The following is an 18770-nucleotide window of genomic DNA, read 5'->3' on the forward strand; positions in this document are numbered from 1 at the left end:
GTGAGGTAGTTTTACGGTTCAATTTTGTGAGATAATCTCTAACCCGATCTGACTCATTCAAAAACATCAATTTTTATGTCGAAAATATTAATTTTTATAATAACTATAAATCGAGTTTAATCATATCACAAATAAAAATATGTGAAACACTCTCGTAAAAGATATAGATTGAAAAAAGACCAGTCTACCCTCCATCTCCGATTCTCTGTTGTCGACAAGATTAAATAGTTCAAATCTTGCATCTATATTATAAAACATGGCATAGTGAGACAAAAATAATTGGGTCACAATAAAAATTTTCAAATACACCTATTTGCTTAATTGATTTTTAAAATTCAAATTTTATTTCTTAAATTGATGTTTAAAAAAATTATTAAAAATCATAAAAATTTAAATTTGATTTCTAATTTTAAAAAAATTAATTTATTATTTTCAAAATAAAATGCATAAAGTTGGGATAGTATAGCCAAGAATCCGCCGCTTGTCTCTTTTTGCTGGCTATACAATAAGCCAACAGCTTCTCAAGTTTGTTACAAGAAAAAGTAAAACATGGTCAACACGTATATAAAACAGTGTCTGAAATTTCATTCTATTGGGGAAAAAAAAACTATGATGTACACGCGGCCACGGTTTTTACATCGGATAGCGCCACTAAATAGCAGTCCAAGATTTTGAATTTTACCACGGGTTGTGTGTCTCTTCGTCTGCTCTTTACCTTTTTGGATGGGTGACGATTTGTTTTAGGCCGTGAGTCGGAAGATGAGGCGACGGAGAGCGGCTGCCGGAGTCGACCGCGGGGATTCTTCATCATCCTCTGCTGAATCCAGCTTCCGGGAGCTCGATGATTCTTTCTTGCAGGTCCCTTTTGAGTTTTAAATTTAATCCATTTGATGAAGATTCTTTTTAGTTGGTTTTATTCATATTCGGGATTGGTTTGTTGTTTCAGACACAGACTAGGATATGGCTTGAAGAAGTTCTTGAAACGAAATTGGATGAGGATATGCATGTTTCCGATTTGCTTCAAGATGGAGAGATACTGTTAGTTCTTGACTTGAGTTAATCAATATTTGGTATTCATTTGGTCAATTCTTGATCTTTATTTTTTTTTATCATGTATGGTCAAAAATGTAATCTTGAATCTTTTTTTTGGCTTGTTTTGCTCCCAAAATGTGTCATTAGCTTGCTTGATGTCCTGTAGCAAGTATATGAACTTGTTTAACTGATAATATTTGAGTTTTGGACAACAAATTATGGGAACTAGAATTATGTGTCCCGGCCATTGTAATCCATGTTCTGATACAATCATTTAAATGTTATTGCAAAACTATATCTATGTATTTATTGGAAGATCTTTACCGTGAAAGGGTCACTGATAATCGAAATAAGTTCATGTCTCGTGGTAACAACAGTGCATCATGTTGATTTGGTATATGTATGCGTTGTGTGATGGAAACATTTTTACTTTATTGCGCTACTAAATATTGAGATAATTTTTTTCAAAAAAAATATTGAGATAATTTGTTCTATTAGAAGCTATTCCGAAGTTTTCTTTGCTACTGAGTCGACTCCTATACCTACCAGGTTTGAGTTGTCTAAAGTAGTTTGGAATTTGCTGTTGACAAAGTGTCCGGAGCTTAGATATTTGAAAGGTAGATTCGGGCCATTTGGTTCGAAAAAGAGTAGTGGGAAGTACAGGCCTTACTCGAACGTTGATTTGTTTCTGAAGGTAATGCATCAAGTCCATTCCATTAAAATAATTTTACCAGTTAAGCATTGCATTGAATCGACTGTACTCTTTTCCTCGAGAAAATTCATTCTTTTGTCGAGAACGAGTCATGTGCCTGTGTTTGACGACATGATTTTGTGTAATCTTAGATATGCAAGATCATGGGATTGAAGGGCATCGATCTCTTTTCACCATCGGATGTTGTTGAGAAAAGGGATAATCGAAAAGTTTGCACTTGCATCAGAGCATTCTCAAAGAAAGCCAGGTCTAAGCAACTAAGTGTAAGATCTACTTTAACACATTCCTTTCAATTCTTTCCCGTTTCATTTTTTTAAATAAAATTCTCATTCTTTTCTTTCTTTCTGCTTTGGTCTACTTATATATACTCCAAACGATACTAAATTTGGCTGTTTAAATTTAAGCAGGTTCCAGACTTTGATATGGTTATGTGCTCTGTATCCATGCCCAAAGATATGGTCGGATGCATCAGGAGAAGCTTAGAATTATCACAATCAACTGTCTCGAGTTCTTCCAGTTCACCTAAAGACTCACGATCAAAATTGAGACAGGTTTACTTTTTGTTATGACAAAATGACTTTTTTCTCGTGTGGTGACTGTTGTCGTAAACTTAGATTGTTGCAACTCATGTTATAACATCTGATCTAACTTTTCATTTCGTCTCCGTTGCAATATAGAAAAAATTGCATACGCCATCAGATAGGGATGATGATTCTTGCTCTGATGAGTCAGATGAAGCCGAAAGCAGATATATGAGTGGAAATTATTTTCCGAATGCGAGCAAATTTGACAATGCTGAAGTAAATTCAGTCCTAGAAAACAATCATCAGTTTGATACAATATCTTCTTTTGGTGTATTGTCTCGGAGAAAACCTTTTCTCTGTGGCAGAAATGATGCATTTGATGTTGTTGATAGTAACTTTACCTCAGAAACTGGCGATTCTGTAGTTGGAGATTCGTCATGCATCAGTGGAGATGAAAGTAGTTATATTGCCGATTATTTAGCATTTTCAGATTTAATGGTCCACGAAACCAATGATAGAAACCTCGCCTTTCTTAATGGAGAAAATAAGATGTTTGATTTCTTTTTAAATCCGGATTCTCAAGGAAAAAATTCGGACACAAGAAATCCCTATAATGGATGTGGGAGAAAATTTTCTGATGATGATGAAACGGAAGTATCATCCACCACTAGCATGACTTCTGTGCTGTGTCGGGTGCTCAATTTGGAGCTCGATGACCAGTATGATACAGAACATGAGTTTGATAAGCAGTATCAAGAACCACTAGTGTCAAGTGGATGCAAGAAATCAGGAACTTTTGAGGCCTCCTTGCAAGTTGGATTGTTTGATTCCCTTGAAGCTCAATCGGAAACGGCAATTTCTGCAAAATATCGTCCTTCATCTCAGAGTGTATGCCAAGAATTGGACAAGGAGTTTCTTGAAGTTGAATCATTTGGCTCTTGTGCCAAAAGCGAGGAAGTTACCTCTTGTATGGACAATTCTGGCTTGGTTGATACTGAGGCTTCTCTTATATATGAAAACAAGGACAGCGTGACGGTTATTGAGGTAAGCTGTCCACCAACTTTTTACTCATAGTTACGCTTCTAAAGCACTCTGTTATCCTATAGTAATCCGGGATACATTTTTTCTCCTGTATTTAGTGTAAACAAGAAAAAAATGAAGACATTCCAGCAGAAACAAGTTTGAACGAAAGATCGAATGCCAGTCACGGAATCCCTTGGAAGCTTGGCCGAAAGCCACTCTTAAAAATGGTGTTTAAAGGCACAGCCATAGCTGGTGTCTTCTTTCTTTTGATACATATCAAGTATGTACCTTTTTTTTGTCTTTTTTTTACAATTACTATTATGTGAAAAAATAAGTGAATTTCTCTCTAATTCGCATAATGATTCGGAGGTGCAATTTATGTAGTGGCAGAACAAGTGGAGGGAACAATGCACTAGCAACCAAGGAATATGCTCAGGCAAAATCAAAGTTCCCGTCAAAGAAGCCACAAATAAGTAGAGTAAATGGGATATATCCAGCTGAAAGAATAAAGCTTTGAATTTTTAGTTAATTTTTCCAGGTAGCATATTTACCTTTTAGGCTTCCTTCTGTATCAAAGGTTAGTGTTAGTGCTATATATATATATATATATATCAAGGTCGAAGAAATCTGTTCGTTCTGAATTTTTTATGAGAATGAACTATTTCCACAGTTCTCTTAGCTTTTCTTTTATTGCTTTATTATGGATTGCTCGGCAATAACATGCAGTTTATATCAATTCGGGGGAAGTATTTTAGTCTTGAGACAGATCATCTGAGTCGAAAATGGTGTTAAATTATACAATATATGGGAATATATATAAAGTGAAAACATAAAGTGATCATCATATTGACAAGGTGTTTAACTCAACTCTACCATGTAATCCTCTTCACCGTCTTCAAGTTTCTGGCATCCTAATTTCCTTGTCAGCGGTATGGTAAATGGCTTCCAGAAAACTGACAGAGGGAGGAATGGCCCTCTCTTTTTTTAATCATGTATTAGCTAAAACTAAACGAGGGCATTCCAAAGAGTGACAGTATCTTCGCCACACTTGGCGTGAACATCCTTCATCTTTTCCACGGATTTGCAAATTCCACTGCAGCTCCAGTCAAATGATGCTACACAGACGGTACCTGCTTGTGCTTTCCATTCGCATTCTGCAAAGACAAAGTACTCAGAAATTGAATTTCGTTCAAGTCTATGTAGCATTAACATTTAAAACCATTAATGGAAATAAAGTAGAACTAATGAGGGTGGGAAAGTCTGTACCAGGTGGTGTTCCGCAACACATGTTGCGGTTATCAACATGCTCGACTTCAAGACCGATAAACCAAGCGCCAAGTGATACATCCTCATTAGCATATTTATGAAGAATGGGTCTGAAATCACATGGAAAGCGTAAACAATCGATAACCCTCTAAATGTCATTAATAGGCGTTGAAGTAGTTAATGTATTAACCAACTTTATCAGATGGGAGCTTTTACTGGTTCTTACTGATTCATGGAGATATATTCTGCAAGTTCCTTAGAAATGGCGTAAATCTGTCCAGTCGCATGTCGAAAATACCTATTCCCTGACTCTCCAAACTTCCAATGCTCTGGTTCATGGTACTTCACATTTCTACAAAAGAGAATCACAGGTGAGCAATGGAGAAAAGTGGGAATCCAGAGGTTAGTTCAAGACATATATTAGCAGCAGCATTTACTTCTGATAAAGAACTGGCCCTGATTTCATACATCCCATGTATACTCGGGGCCTGGCACGGTGGCGTACCAGAGTTGCAGCTAGCGTTCCTGCAATATGAGAAACATCATAATAAAGCTTAAAAGAAACAAAGTACATTTGTTGCCTGTAGATGAAAAAGGCGTATGCACCTAAATTTACATGAACATCATCATCCACTTTGACATAGAACTCGGCATCCCATCTTTTCACAGCACTGGAAAAGAAAGCCTTTGTCTTTGCTGATAATTCATGGTATCCTTCCACATGTTCCTTCAAGACAGAGAGTTCATCATTAACGAAACGAAAAACAACTCTGCGGGAGAATGATGTCTGTATTCTACTTTCACATACAAGTCTGAGGAAGTCCTTATGTTGTGCGTCCTCTGAGTCGATTGCACGATCTAGAATGCTGTTGGATGTCGAGCTGAACAAAACACAAATATCATTTAACAACACAGAGGCATACATAGAAAACGACATAATGTCTAAGTATTTGATGAAAATATTAACCTGTGTCCGATCATGAAACGGACAACGATACCCTTCTCCTGCTCAAGTTGAAGTAGACTCTTTCCTAATCAAACAACTTTATTAATGTTTTAACAAAAACACACAATTAACGACGAACAGTTTAAGAAACCCCACCTCTAGGCATCCATGTTTCTCTAACAGAATCGCGCCTCTTTCTGCTACTAAATGCCGTATTTATACCTATTACCATAAAGGCTTTTTCCCTAGTAAAAGTACTGCCAGGATAGATATCAACGGCTGTCAGATTCTGAAAGTTTTCAATTTTGTGGGATTTCTTAGTTGACGGCAACTTCAAACGTAGTTTGGCTATAGAATTCTGCAAAAATCTGCCAAGAAACTTCACGTCACCATAACATCGAAATGCGATGAACTAAAAGTAGCTTCAGAAATTTATATAACCTTTTACATCAGCTTTGTTTCTCAATGAAATCAACCTTCTGAGATTTGTAAGGTTTGTTTTTTGTTAATCATGAGATGTTTTTCGTTGATGTTCTATATTAAGTATTCAAAACATGCCTAATTTCGTGAGAAAATGTGATGCAAACTCACTCACTCTATTGCTTCACGGGCTTTGTTTAACTCTCCCACCGTATCCTCCTTTTCCAGAAGCTGTTTCTACAATTCCAAACCACCAAAAACATTACAGATACGCACAAAGTAACAATCGATCTTTTTGTGGACGAATTTGATTTGTGTAAGAGTACTGGTGCCATGAAAGAAACCTTATTAGTTGCACTGTCCTCGGATGTTGATTCATAATCGACTGAACCCCTTCTCGCATTAATAATCTGATCATCTGGTTCAGTAGGAACCAGGATTCTTCAGTAAAATGATCCGAGCGCAGGGTCAGAGCAAGAAAAACAGAATTTTTAGACACAAAATTATATATTCAATATTCATCAAATGCAAAGTTCCAGCCAAACCGGTAAACTCAATGTTCGCCAACAATTTAACCCGAAAAACTCGGCGATTCGAAAGAGGGCACTGATAGTAAAATGCAAACTGACCCACTCAGTTTGTCTAAATTGAATATGAACCAACTCCATCCCATGAATACTTCAATTTCATTACATGAATGTTAATATGAAGACCACCATAAATTGACATGAAATTTCAGCCACAAAACACATAATCAACAACATATTCGAATTTCAATCCAAACCAAGATTCATCATCACAGAGAGATTCGAAAACCTGTCGCTAAAAAGAATTCCAAGGCCAAAACTGATGATGCAGAGGATCAAAATCCATTTAAACGACACCTTCCCCCTGCCGTTCCTGCTCCTCATTCCGGTTCTTGATTCTTCAAAACTTGTCATCACAAATAAGTCCTTCAACCAGCACAAATGAACCCATCAATCATCTTAAAATCGAACACACACACATATATATATAATATGTGCACGATTCACCAAGTTTGGCATCAATTATGAAACTGATTTTTGTCTTTGTAGCATAATGTTTGACGGGTATGCGGATTTTATGCAAGATTTGAGAAAATGAGGAAATTAAATTGCTTTGATTCTTTCCATTAGGTTGTGAGTTAATAATGGCGAGTTATATCCATGCACGACTTTGTGTTGCCCAACTGGACAAGACTGAATGGAGGGTTGAAAATTGAAATGGCCAAAGTCGTTGACTTTATTTATAGAGAAGGAACATACAGCATCCAAGGCTAAAATGGTCATTTCATAAAAATAACTTCTCAAATTTTGTTATTATTATTAAAGTGAGAAATGTGTTATGAAATGAAAAGCAAATCAAAAGATTAAGATTTTAATACAAAATATTATTAATAATTTGAGTAGGTATCTTGTAAGACGGTATCACGAATCTTTATCTGTGAGACGAGTCAACCCTACCGATATTCACAATAAAAAGCACTACTCTTAGCATAAAAAGTAATATTTTTTCATGATTGATCCAAATAAGAGATCCGTCTCACAAAATACGACCCGTGAGATCGTATCACACAAGTTTTTGCCTAATAATTTATAACATTATAGACTGATAGGAGATTTATTACAAGAAATAAAAGATAAACAACATATTAAAAAAATATAGAGTTGGAAACGTCAATTATAGTGGTATGGTTGACAAATTTGCTAAATTAATTAATAGACATTATTTTTGTCGAGGTCGAGGAGCTGCAATACTTGTTCGTACATAAAGACCGAAACTTAATGTTCGAATTATTGTACTACTTAAATTATTTGGGTAATATCATTATCATTATTTTTATTTTTTGATAAGGGACGAGATCATATAATTTTTATATTAATTTTTTTACTTACATACGTCCCCCACAATATTTTAGTAAAGTCATATATATTATATATATATATATATATAAAATATTGTGTATATATATATATATAGATATATACATATTGAAAAGTCTTTCTGATTATTATTCTGATATAAACTCAAAGTTGATTTAATTTTCACTTTTATTCGAGATATTATTAACGGGATAATTTTACGAATATTTTGAAAAATAACAGTAACACGAATTATTTGCGTCAAAGAAAATATAATAACAAATAATTTAAAACATATAATTTGCACTAAATTAAATTTCTCCTATTGTATAAATAATTTTGAACGAAGCTGCACAGAATAATTACATTTATCTTTTATTCAAATTACTGGTATTGGCCATTTGAGCAGATGAAACCTCCTTCCCACATACAGGGCAAATCTGCAAATTAATATATATACACACATATAAAATTTTAAATTTAGAAATCATATTGCTATTAAATAAAAAAATCATAAAATTAAATTTACCTTCTTAATCTGAAGCCACTGGGTTATACAATCGGAATGGTATGGATGGTCACAATGTAAAGTGACTATTTTATCCCCTTCTTCATACTCAACTTGGCATATCACACACCTATTTTTTTTCAAAAATTACTTTACTAAATTTATAAAACATTTTTAAACAAAATCGTGGACTAAAAATTAGTTTTGTATCTTTTAATTTTTTGTAATATTAGTGATATTTTTATCAGAAATGTCAAGTCGACGGCGCATCATAAAAAAATTAAAATTTCAACGACCATAAAATAGATTACTAAAATCAGACAAATAAACAAGAGTAGGTCTTTCATAAGACGGTCTCACAGATCTTTATTCGTGAGACGGATCAATTATATCCATATTTACAATAAAATTAATATATTTGACATAAAAAGTAATATTTTTTCGTTGATGACCCATATAGAATATCTATTTCACAAAATTGACTCGTGAGACCGTTTAACTGGAGTTTTTGTTAATAAACAATATAAAAAATTGTAAATTTTCTGTTTTAATAATATGTAGAAAAATGGCATAGTTTACAATGAATACCTGTCAATTAGCAAATTGATGGAGGATTGACATGTTAATGGATTCAAATGTTTACTAATTTCAGTTTCTGATATTCCTTTGCTCTCTGCGCCCACCATTTCCCCAAGAGCAATCAATTCCTGTTTAAAATTACATGCTTGTTTACCATATCATATTGACGTAGGATCGGTCGATTGTCAGTTTAGCAAAAACTATATTTATCAGTAATGATGTGACCCAAATATTTTAAACGTTAGAATGGTTAACGTCACGTTTCAATCGCTCTCGAGTGGACATAATTATTGTTCCCAACAATTAATTAAAATTAGAAATAAACGATAATAAAAATTAGCGGCAGGTTTTGATTTTATTTACCTCATATGATAATTCATCTGGATCAATATCATCTTCCTCCATTTCCTATATATACATGTTACATCATATATATTTATTATAGGTCATTGATAAGGAATAAGAGCCAATTATTCGAGCTCGATTGATAATTTAATCGAACCATGATCGATTAGTTCATACAGAAATTGAAAAATTATCAACACAAGCTTAAATTTAAATCGAGTTCACCATTATAATCGATTTTAAAATTGAATTTGAGGGTGTGGTGTTATAAAAATAAACTTATTTTAAACATCTTATAAATTATAAGTCTTTAAAACAAGATTTTTTTTTGTAAAAAAAAAAAATCGAGCTCTTTAATCATATCAAGGTTGAAGTGGAGCTTCAACATTGAATTAAACTTTCAAATATATATTTATAAAAATATACTAAAACATGATATGGATCGTCTCGATCTATTGAATGAAATAAAGAAAATTATTGTCAATTTGATTGAAAATAATTTAATCAAATTTAAATACAAATATTAAATTTCAAATAAATTTAGGGAGAAATAGAATGAGACCTCATGATAGTCGAAATCATACCGATCATCATCCAAAAACCCTATTTGATCAGCTGCAACGATTATAATTATTAATTAGAAAAAAAATGAAAACTCACAAAAACCAAATTAAATAATTAGATCCAAATTTATATATAAAAAAATTATACCATTGATTACTCACATTGAATCTCACTATAAAAAAATTCATCTTCACTAAACTCAAAATCTTCGTACGCTGATCGGTCGGAAGCACTTGTCTCGTCTTCGTCGGTTTGATGACTTTCTATAGCCGGTATCTTCTGGCTAGCTCTTTCCTAGTTCAGAAATTAAGAAAAAAAAAAACTAATCACTAAATATAATGTTGTGAAATAATTTTAATCCATAAAATCTATGCAAAATACTAAATACAAAACCTCTTCGAGTTCGTCTAAGGTCGCGCTTCTCGCCCGTTTCCTTCGTTCCTCGTCCATGTTCGTTTCGAGGTATTAGTGTGTAAGAAGCTAGCTAAATGTAGAGCAAAGGGTATAGGGAAATAGTATTAATGTGATTATATACTAAGATTGTAAATGAATAGTGTGTTAGTGTTGGTAAACTTTTATGCAAAGAAAAGTAATCCTAAAACATTCCGTATTCATCTCAACATTCCGATATTCCAAGCCTCTCAATTGTGGGTACATCATCGAACCTTTTCGCATTTTATATAGATACATAAATAAATAAATAAATAAATAAAGTCGGGTTTTTTACTTTCAAGAATCTTTACGACTCAGGAATAAATCAAATTCCGACCATACAATTTTAGATAATTCATCTATTAAGTTTTGGAGACGGTCTCTTGTGAGACAGTCTCATGAATATTTATCTGTGAGACTACCGATATTCACAATAAAAAGTAATATTTTTAGCATATAAAGTAATATTTTTTCATGTATGACCCAAATAAAAGATCCGTCTCACATAAATACGACCCGTGAGATCATCTCACACAAATTTTTGCCTAATTTTAGTCAATTAGAATGTTTGAGTAAGTAGTTTGAAGGGTCTATGTTTGATTAAAATGTTCGAAGAGTCGTGTAGTTTTTTGGTGTATAAATTTAATGATTGTGGTTTCTGTGTTAATTGAGGTGCATACAAACAAAAAGAAAATAAAATAAAAAAAGTCAGTGTCTTCGCTAGCTTTGTAAATGATTGGATAAAGATAAGCAGGCCCGAATTTATAGAAATTTGAATTTTAGTACAAAGTATGCTCGGAATATATATCAATATCAAATTAATAAATAACTCTAGAGTAAGTTTCTTGTCATACGATCTCACGAATTTTTATCTGTGAGACGAGTCAACCATACCGATATTCATAATAAAAAATAATAATCTTATCATAAAAAGTATTACTTTTTCATGCATGACGCAAGTAAGAAATATCTCTCACAAAATACGACCCGTGAGACCGTCTCACACAATTTTTTGTCATAACTCTATTATATCTCAACTATATTAATTAAAATTGTAGGACCGAGCGCTTGCCGTTTTACCAAAAGCTATAGCTAGTAGTAATGGTGCTACTCAAATCTTTTAAACCGTACAGCAGCTCAAGCACCACGGTTCGATCGCTTTACCAAGCAAATACAATTATTGCACCCAACAATCTCCCTCCCAAAAATTGCACTCCTTGCAATCAATGAGAATCGAACCCATGACCTTGGCTCTGATACCAATTGTAGGACCGAGCGCTTGCCGCTTTACTAAGAGCTATAGCTAGTCGTAATGGTGCAACTCAAATCTTTTAAACCACACACCAGCTCAAGCACTACGGTTTGATCGCTCTATCAAACAAAGACAATTATTGCAATAATTGCACCCAACAAAATAATTATTGTCATAGCCCAAAAAAAGTGTGCACAAGCTCTTACCCTTTGGTTAACGACTGAATCGGATTTCATAAAATCGAACCTTTTTTAAAAAATATAAATTCGCAACCAAACCGATATAAAATCGGTCAATAACCGAATTAACCAATTTAAAAAAAAAATTAGAAAAAAAAAAAAAAAAACTAAGAAAGCCTAAAGCCAACAAGAATGAAAAAATTTGGCAAATTTCATGTTACCTTGGACAATACCCCAATGATGCATATAAAAATGGAAATTTATTTTCATATGTGAGAGGCAACACCTTGAGCATAACTTGCATCACACATTATATATATATATATATACACACATTATTTAAAAAAATATAATTTAAATTGGTAGATCATTTTTTTTATATATATAAAAAAACGAATTCAAACCAGCTTAGCCTATATTTTTTAACATTAAAATCGAATTTCTGAATTAAACGAATCGAATTTCCAAATTAATTCGGATTAATTGAATTTATGCTCACCCTAGATAGAATGATAACATAATTCACATTCCAAAAAAAAAAAAAAGATTGTATAAAGAGTTGTGGAATTACAAATCATCAAAAAAATTGTCCCTTTTAATTTCATTATTTTCATGCCTTCAAAATCTTTCAGCCCTTTTTTTTTCATTTTGAGAGGCATTATTCCTTGATTATTCGGAAACTTCTGCTTGCTTAATGAAAAACATCTTCCTCCAAGGGTCTTAACCCCTTCAGCCTCTCATTCTACTACCATCATACTAGAACCGTTTACCCCAGGCCTCGACGTTAAATGTACATATATCATTACCAAAAAACCTGGCAGAATTAAGTGCAAGGCAGATCTTAAATTAATGAAAGCTACATTTCACAGCATTCTATAAATAGGGCAGAGATATATATACTTGCTCCTGCCAGAATAGTTCCTTATTCTCCCCATTTTCATCAACTGGTTTTTTTCTGTGGGAATTTACATATCACTTTAGGTACCATTTTCATCAACTGGTTTTTTTTTTTTTTTTTTTTTTCTGTGGGAACTTGAAAAGGGCCAGATAAAATTTGTAGTTTTCTTGGATTTTTTTTAAGTTTTATAAATTTATTTTTATTTGGTGTTACAACAAGCATCCTCTGTATTAAGTTGGAAGTAGTAAAAAAAATGCAAATTTTATAGGGTTAAGTTAGGTCCAAGTCTCAATCGTAACATGATATTAGAGCTCGGATTCCAATGTTATGTATTGGACTACCTATAATTGGCCCACCTGTTCTGCGCACAATTGGGTCATTTGTAAACTTCAGGTTCCAAATGTTCATTTCTGACAGTGGGGTGAATGTGTTAATTGTCTCACATCGATTGAATAAAATCCCTGAGAGTTGTATGTATAGGTTTGGACAATCCTCTCCTTTGAATTAGCTTTTGGGGTTAAGTTAGGTTCAAGTCTCAATATTTACAGAAATGCATGTGTTTCACCAAAGATATTGGCAATAAAATATAGTAAATAATGTTATAGTACTTTATTCAAGATGATTGTATTTGGAATTTGAATAAATGATAATTAAAGGATTTGTAAGAATTTTATCATGTGACAAGCTGTTATCTAAAAGCTCTATGTTTTTTAATTGCACGTGTAACATTTGAAGCATAAGAGTATACCATAGAATATGACTGTACGTAATATTTTTCATTTAGTAGATAATTAACTAATATATTATTATCTTCCTATATAAAAACAGTCGAATCCTCTTGATTATTCAAGATTTTTCACATATTAATCAATATCTCACACAATCAAATTAGAGGCTTTGAATTATTCTAAAAATTGATCGCGATATAATATAAGCTTGGAAAAAGCGTCAACCACTCAACAAAAATGGAACCTAGAAGGTGGATCCATCAAACAATGTATGATCATGATTTTATTATAACTTAAATCGACAATCAGATATGTGATATTTTGTTTAAACACTGGACTTTGAAACTGAATATACAAAATATGATAAAATAAATAAATAAATAAACCTTATCATTTCTTGTAGTCACTTACCATACCTTTCATTAATGATCAAACAGATTGGCCGCAGGTGTAGTAATTAAGGTTGGTGAAATGGGCCGAATGCGTGTGCTTTAGCAAACTAATCAAAGAATGGGTGGCGTTGTATTTTCTGGAAAGATCCCTAGTATCGTCTTACCCGCAAGTGTCTTGTTTTTGCACTATCAAGCTTGAAATTATATCATCCGACTTAGCCGGAAGATGAAGTACTGCAAACATAACTACATAAGCCCCATACATTCTTGATGTCTCGTTTTTGCAAATAAGACATCTGAAATTTACGATAGGTAGTTGAAAATTGACTAGGATAAACAAGGTAGAGAAAGTGTTTGCGACGTTGTACATTTACAAAGTTGAGAAATAAGACGAATGAATCCAAAAATTACACAGATGACGTGAAGAAAACGCCGTCATGTTTTCTCCCATGCACAAACGTCACATAGCAGCAAAGCCTCCTTGCACATAGCTACCATGGGGTGTTGGGGTTGGCTAATATGTTTTATTTTGACGTCCAAAGGAAAACCACATAGAGGGTCAATAGCAAATTCGCAAAAATTAATCTTGCACGACGACTTCCCGCATTTGCTACACATGAAGTGCTCATGAGGTGGCTCTCCAAGCAAACAAGATCATCTGGTTCAACACCACATGGATTGCAACAGAAGGAAATTTCCTGGCTTTCGTTAAAGATCAATGGATGCTCGTGATAAGCAAAATGCGTAATCTCCATCGCTCTCGATGCGAGTTATTGAAGGAAGAATATATTTTGATGATGGATGTTTAAGATTGTGTTGGTATATATAATCAACAATTTGATTCTTAGAATGTTACATCGGCAAAATTTAATTCATTCCAACTTTTATTTTTTCCCACTTTTTTGACCGTAGAAAGCTCTTTAATTCATCTATTAAATCATTGTGTGTTTCTGTTGATTTTATGTTAATTTACATGTTTTTTTTTTTACTAGGTTTCTTTTTATACTTCCTTGTTAATGAAGGCTCTATTTCACTTTTTTGATTTATAGAACAAGAATATCAAACTTTTTAATTCATTGATTATTATTATTATTATTTAAATATAACACTAGGTTTTCAAATTTTATTTGGTCTAAAGATGTGATGAAGTGGGACAAACAAACATTATTTGTTGCTGACATGTTGACTCTATTATTTGAAGGGCCAAATTGAAAAAATAAACTTTATTATTGTGATTATTAATTAATATTATATTTTCTATCTCCGTTGACTTGTAATATAATTGCGAATTGAATTTATTGTCACAACCTCCATCTGCTTGCCCCCACCACATTAATTCGATATTTATTGTGATAAATTAATTTTCCTTCAACTTGTTTAGAGAATCGTCGATGATTTGAAATTTTTGTTTATTTATATTTGAGCAGTATTCTAAAAAAAAAACTCGCTTAAATGGCGATTAAAACAGTTAAATCAATGTTATTTACGTTCGAATTTAATTTATTTGTCATACTCGACTTGGACGATAAAATATATTTACATCAAAAGATCTGAGTAGGTCTCTTGTGAGACGATCTCACGAATCTTTATCTGTGAGACGGATCAACCTTATAGATATTCACAATAAAAAATAATATTCTTAGCTTAATATTTTTTATGGATGACCTAAATAAGATATCTGTCTCACAAAATTCGACCGATAAGATCGTCTCAAACAATTTTTTTTCAAAAGGTTAATGCAACATAAAATAGAACATTGTACTAAAAAAATACCAACCGTACGTTTCGAAAATTTTTAAAAAACAAACGGCCGGAAAAGCATCTAAACTTATAAAAAAAACAGAGGATTTTAGTATTCACACACATACGTCGAGTGGCGCCTGCCTTAATAGCCAGCACCGCCGTAGAAGCGGCGGCGACCAGCGGGAGCCGACACCACCACCACCACCACCCTCACGCATGGTCAAAACCAGAGAAAAGGAACACAAGTGTACAGTCGCTTTCGGTTTTTTCTTTCCATTTTAACGCCTCAAGTAAAATTTACAGCCACCGTGATCAAATTATATGAGGCTAAACATCAACAAATTTGAAGAAAATTCCACTCAACGAAACGTCATCAAATATCTGCTCCCCCCTCCTCCAACTCCGCCGTGGGATTGCATGGGGTCCTCTGCCACCACCGCCACCGTTGCTTGGTCTCCATTTCTTTTGACTTCATCTTCCAACCCAAGAATTGCCATCATCTTCTTGCTCTGTGCACTCTTCCCCTCAGCTCTGTCCGGCACGGTTTCGTCTTCAATTACCCCGAACTTCACGGCTACTAACTACCATTACATCGATTCTTCCGGTGCATTTTTGGTTTCTCGTAACGGGTCTTTCGAGGCCCGGATAATTAACCTGAAACCCGAAAACCGAATTTTCTACCTTCTTGTTGTTCACGTTTCTTCAGGAGCTATTATCTGGTCCGCGAATCGTAATACCCCGATTTCAGAATCGTCGGAATTCCGGTTTTCACGCGATGGGATGACTCTTTTCAACGATCAGAAGATACCTATTTGGTCAACGCCGCAGAATCTTGCTCCGGTTTCTTCTCTGCAGCTGATTGAATCCGGCAACCTGGTCATGCTCGACGGTGCTAACAAAACCGTGTGGGAAAGTTTTGATTTCCCCACTGACGTGATTGTTGCGGGGCAACGATTAAACGTTGGAGAATCGTTGGTGGCCTCTTATCAAGATGGGGATCCAGCTGAGGGCATATATTCTTTTGTAGTTGGAAACAGCGACGCAATGCTGCAGTGGAATGGGATGAATTACTGGGAACTATCAATGACAGCTAATGCCGCCAGGAACACTAATTGGGCTGTTGAGTACATGGTGATGAATTATACAGGAGTGTATCTGATGGGAAAAAATGGTACACAAGTTGTGATTAGAATTTCTTTGCATAGTTCTGATGACGTTGTAGACGACCCATCGGCTTTTCGGATTATGAAGTTGGATTATAGTGGGGTGTTTAGCGTCTCGAAATTTAGTGGTGGATCAAGCAAGCAAGAGTTCAAGGCTCCAGATGATAGCTGCCGAATCCCAGTTACATGTGGGAAGCTTGGATATTGCACTAATGGAGGAATATGTCAGTGTGCACCGGGTTTCCACAGTGATCCCAGGACGAACAATCGGATTTGTGTGCCAACAGATGGGTCTTTGGCTTTGCCAGGTCCTTGTAATGGATCACAGCCGAATATAACCAATATAAAGTATTGGCCATTGGGGGTTGATGTGGATTATTTCTCCAATGACTTTTCCAATCCTGTGTTACGTTATTCGAACCTTACTGCCTGTATGAATCTGTGCTCTGGCAACTGTTCTTGTTTGGGGTTTTTCTACAGCCAGGGTTCCGGATCATGTTACGTGATTAAAAACCAAATAGGTTCAATGATAACAAAATCGAGCTCGCCCACGGATGAGGATAGATTAGGATACATTAAAACTATACTCGTAGGAACTCAAATAGGTGTTACAGAGAGCAAGAAATCGGATTTCCCGGTTTTGGCAGCGATATTGCTGCCATCGTCAGTGGTGATGGCTATCGCTGTGGTCGCATTTCTGATTTGGTTGAGGAGACGTCGGATAAAGAGGTGGAGCAAAAGTATAAATTCCAAGTTGGGCCGTGGTAATCCCATGTCTGCTGAGGAAGAGATGGACTTTGTTTCCATACCTGGGTTGCCGGTAAGATTTGGATATGAAGAACTTGTAATAGCAACAGAGAATTTCAAGACTCAAGTTGGTTCTGGTGGATTTGGTACGGTATATAAAGGTACTCTTGACGATGGTACGGATGTAGCGGTGAAGAAGATCACTTGTTTGGGAGCACGAGGGGCACAAGAATTCTTGACAGAGATTGCGGTTATCGGGAATATTCACCACATCAATTTGGTGAGACTGAAGGGGTTCAGTGCACATGGAGGGCAAAAATTCTTGGTCTATGAGTATATGGATCGGGGGTCTCTGGATGGCACCCTTTTTCGTGGTGAACCTGTTATGGAGTGGAAGGAGAGATATGAAATTGCGCTTGGAACAGCAAAAGGGTTGGCATATTTACACACTGGATGTGAACACAAGATCATTCACTGTGATGTCAAGCCAGAGAACATTCTCTTGCACGATAAATCTCAGGTGAAAATCTCCGATTTTGGGCTCTCAAAGCTATTGAGTCCTGAAGAATCGAACTGGTTTACAACTCTCAGAGGCACTAGGGGTTACCTAGCTCCTGAATGGCTAACAAGTTCAGCAATTTCAGACAAGACAGACGTATATAGCTACGGAATGGTGCTTCTGGAAATCATAAGAGGCAAGAAGAATTCCTCTCCTCAAACCAGGAGTGCAAACTCAAGGACCGACAGTAACAGGGGGAACAGCCAGTCATCTCCTTCATCGGCAGAAGGAGCTGGCAGATCCAAGGTTTACTTCCCCCTATTTGCATTGGACATGCACGAGGAAGGACGTTACATGGAGCTGGCAGATCCAAGGTTGATGGGGAGGGTTGCAAGAGAGGAGATAGAGAAACTCGTGCGGATTGCTCTGTGCTGTGTGCAAGAAGAACCCAACTTAAGGCCTTCAATGGCCAATGTGGTTGGAATGTTGGAAGGTGTAATGCCTTTGGGAGAACCAAGAATAGAATCGCTCAATTTTTTGAGGTTCTACGGAAGGAGATTTACTGAGGAGTCTAGATTGGGAGAAGACAAAGAGCAAAACCAGCCAAGGTTGTACAGACAGCCAACGGGTACTAATACTAGCAGCTCATACAATTCTCTCTCTTACATGTCATCTCAAGAAGTCTCGGGTCCTAGATAGCATTCACATTCTGGGACACCATCATTGTTGTTCTACATACCAAGAACATTAATGAACATAACAGTAGGGTCAGCAGAGTGTACACTAATTTTTTCCTTCAAATGCAGCAGCACCAAAGATTAGTATATGTAATTATAGAGATTCCCTTTTATCTATGATGTAAAGTTTGGAAATCCGAATTAAAAATGTGTCAATACTTTCTGTTGCCTCTGGGAAAAGATGTTATTAATTATTGA

The 18770-nt window shown here is 35.0% G+C and overlaps 4 protein-coding genes across 6 annotated transcripts; 2 read left to right on the forward strand and 2 right to left on the reverse strand.

Annotated features, from left to right (window-relative positions):
- Window positions 1-511: 511 nt before the first annotated feature.
- Window positions 512-3960, forward strand: LOC142518665 (uncharacterized). 2 transcript variants are annotated; one of them, XM_075621496.1, is made up of 8 exons: window positions 512-858; window positions 947-1038; window positions 1582-1726; window positions 1876-2007; window positions 2152-2295; window positions 2422-3312; window positions 3408-3571; window positions 3676-3960. In XM_075621496.1, exons 1-8 carry the CDS (start codon window positions 760-762, stop codon window positions 3806-3808), a joined length of 1800 nt encoding a protein of 599 aa, XP_075477611.1. In that variant the 5' UTR covers window positions 512-759; the 3' UTR covers window positions 3809-3960. The 2 variants fall into 2 exon arrangements, with proteins under 2 accessions (XP_075477611.1, XP_075477678.1); XM_075621563.1 differs by lacking the exon at window positions 512-858 and having other exon boundaries at window positions 941-1070.
- Window positions 3961-4050: 90 nt separating this feature from the next.
- LOC142518813 (beta-1,3-galactosyltransferase 7-like) lies at window positions 4051-7104 on the reverse strand. The gene is made up of 12 exons (XM_075621665.1): window positions 6958-7104; window positions 6740-6876; window positions 6268-6364; window positions 6099-6160; window positions 5660-5871; window positions 5525-5588; window positions 5366-5438; window positions 5164-5284; window positions 4995-5082; window positions 4784-4909; window positions 4558-4667; window positions 4051-4445 (listed from the first exon to the last, which is right to left on the reverse strand). Exons 1-12 carry the CDS (start codon window positions 6967-6969, stop codon window positions 4297-4299), a joined length of 1251 nt encoding a protein of 416 aa, XP_075477780.1. The 5' UTR covers window positions 6970-7104; the 3' UTR covers window positions 4051-4296.
- A 968-nt stretch (window positions 7105-8072) lies between these two features.
- On the reverse strand, window positions 8073-10297 carry LOC142519037 (E3 ubiquitin ligase BIG BROTHER-related-like). Of its 2 annotated transcripts, none has more exons than XM_075622042.1 (7): window positions 10196-10297; window positions 9976-10096; window positions 9801-9853; window positions 9257-9301; window positions 8903-9021; window positions 8336-8444; window positions 8073-8246 (listed from the first exon to the last, which is right to left on the reverse strand). In XM_075622042.1, the coding sequence occupies exons 1-7, from the start codon at window positions 10250-10252 to the stop codon at window positions 8175-8177; spliced, it is 576 nt and encodes a 191-aa protein (XP_075478157.1). In that variant the 5' UTR covers window positions 10253-10297; the 3' UTR covers window positions 8073-8174. The 2 variants fall into 2 exon arrangements, with proteins under 2 accessions (XP_075478157.1, XP_075478077.1); XM_075621962.1 differs by having other exon boundaries at window positions 9964-10096.
- Window positions 10298-15497: 5200 nt separating this feature from the next.
- LOC142518577 (G-type lectin S-receptor-like serine/threonine-protein kinase At5g35370) lies at window positions 15498-18765 on the forward strand. The gene has a single exon (XM_075621398.1). It carries the CDS (start codon window positions 15748-15750, stop codon window positions 18532-18534), a length of 2787 nt encoding a protein of 928 aa, XP_075477513.1. The 5' UTR covers window positions 15498-15747; the 3' UTR covers window positions 18535-18765.
- Window positions 18766-18770: the final 5 nt, after the last annotated feature.

The sequence above is a fragment of the Primulina tabacum genome, chromosome 1 (genome assembly GCF_025594145.1).
Source record: "Primulina tabacum isolate GXHZ01 chromosome 1, ASM2559414v2, whole genome shotgun sequence".
NCBI lineage: Eukaryota > Viridiplantae > Streptophyta > Magnoliopsida > Lamiales > Gesneriaceae > Primulina > Primulina tabacum.

Excerpts from the sequence above, each read along its gene's own strand:
- LOC142518665 (XM_075621496.1), top strand. The coding sequence starts at position 760 with ATGAGGCGACGGAGAGCGGCTGCCGGAGTCGACCGCGGGGATTCTTCA. Across the intron at positions 859-946 it reads TCGATGATTCTTTCTTGCAG|ACACAGACTAGGATATGGCT; the intron begins GTCCCTTTTGAG and ends TTGTTGTTTCAG. Across the intron at positions 2,296-2,421 it reads CACGATCAAAATTGAGACAG|AAAAAATTGCATACGCCATC; the intron begins GTTTACTTTTTG and ends GTTGCAATATAG.
- LOC142518813 (XM_075621665.1), bottom strand. Across the intron at positions 5,439-5,524 it reads CGTTTCATGATCGGACACAG|CTCGACATCCAACAGCATTC; the intron begins GTTAATATTTTC and ends TGTTTTGTTCAG. Across the intron at positions 5,083-5,163 it reads TGATGTTCATGTAAATTTAG|GAACGCTAGCTGCAACTCTG; the intron begins GTGCATACGCCT and ends CTCATATTGCAG.
- LOC142519037 (XM_075621962.1), bottom strand. The coding sequence starts at position 10,252 with ATGGACGAGGAACGAAGGAAACGGGCGAGAAGCGCGACCTTAGACGAA. Across the intron at positions 10,097-10,195 it reads CCTTAGACGAACTCGAAGAG|GAAAGAGCTAGCCAGAAGAT; the intron begins GTTTTGTATTTA and ends TTTCTGAACTAG. Across the intron at positions 8,247-8,335 it reads AGTGGCTTCAGATTAAGAAG|ATTTGCCCTGTATGTGGGAA; the intron begins GTAAATTTAATT and ends ATTAATTTGCAG.
- LOC142518577 (XM_075621398.1), top strand. The coding sequence starts at position 15,748 with ATGAGGCTAAACATCAACAAATTTGAAGAAAATTCCACTCAACGAAAC.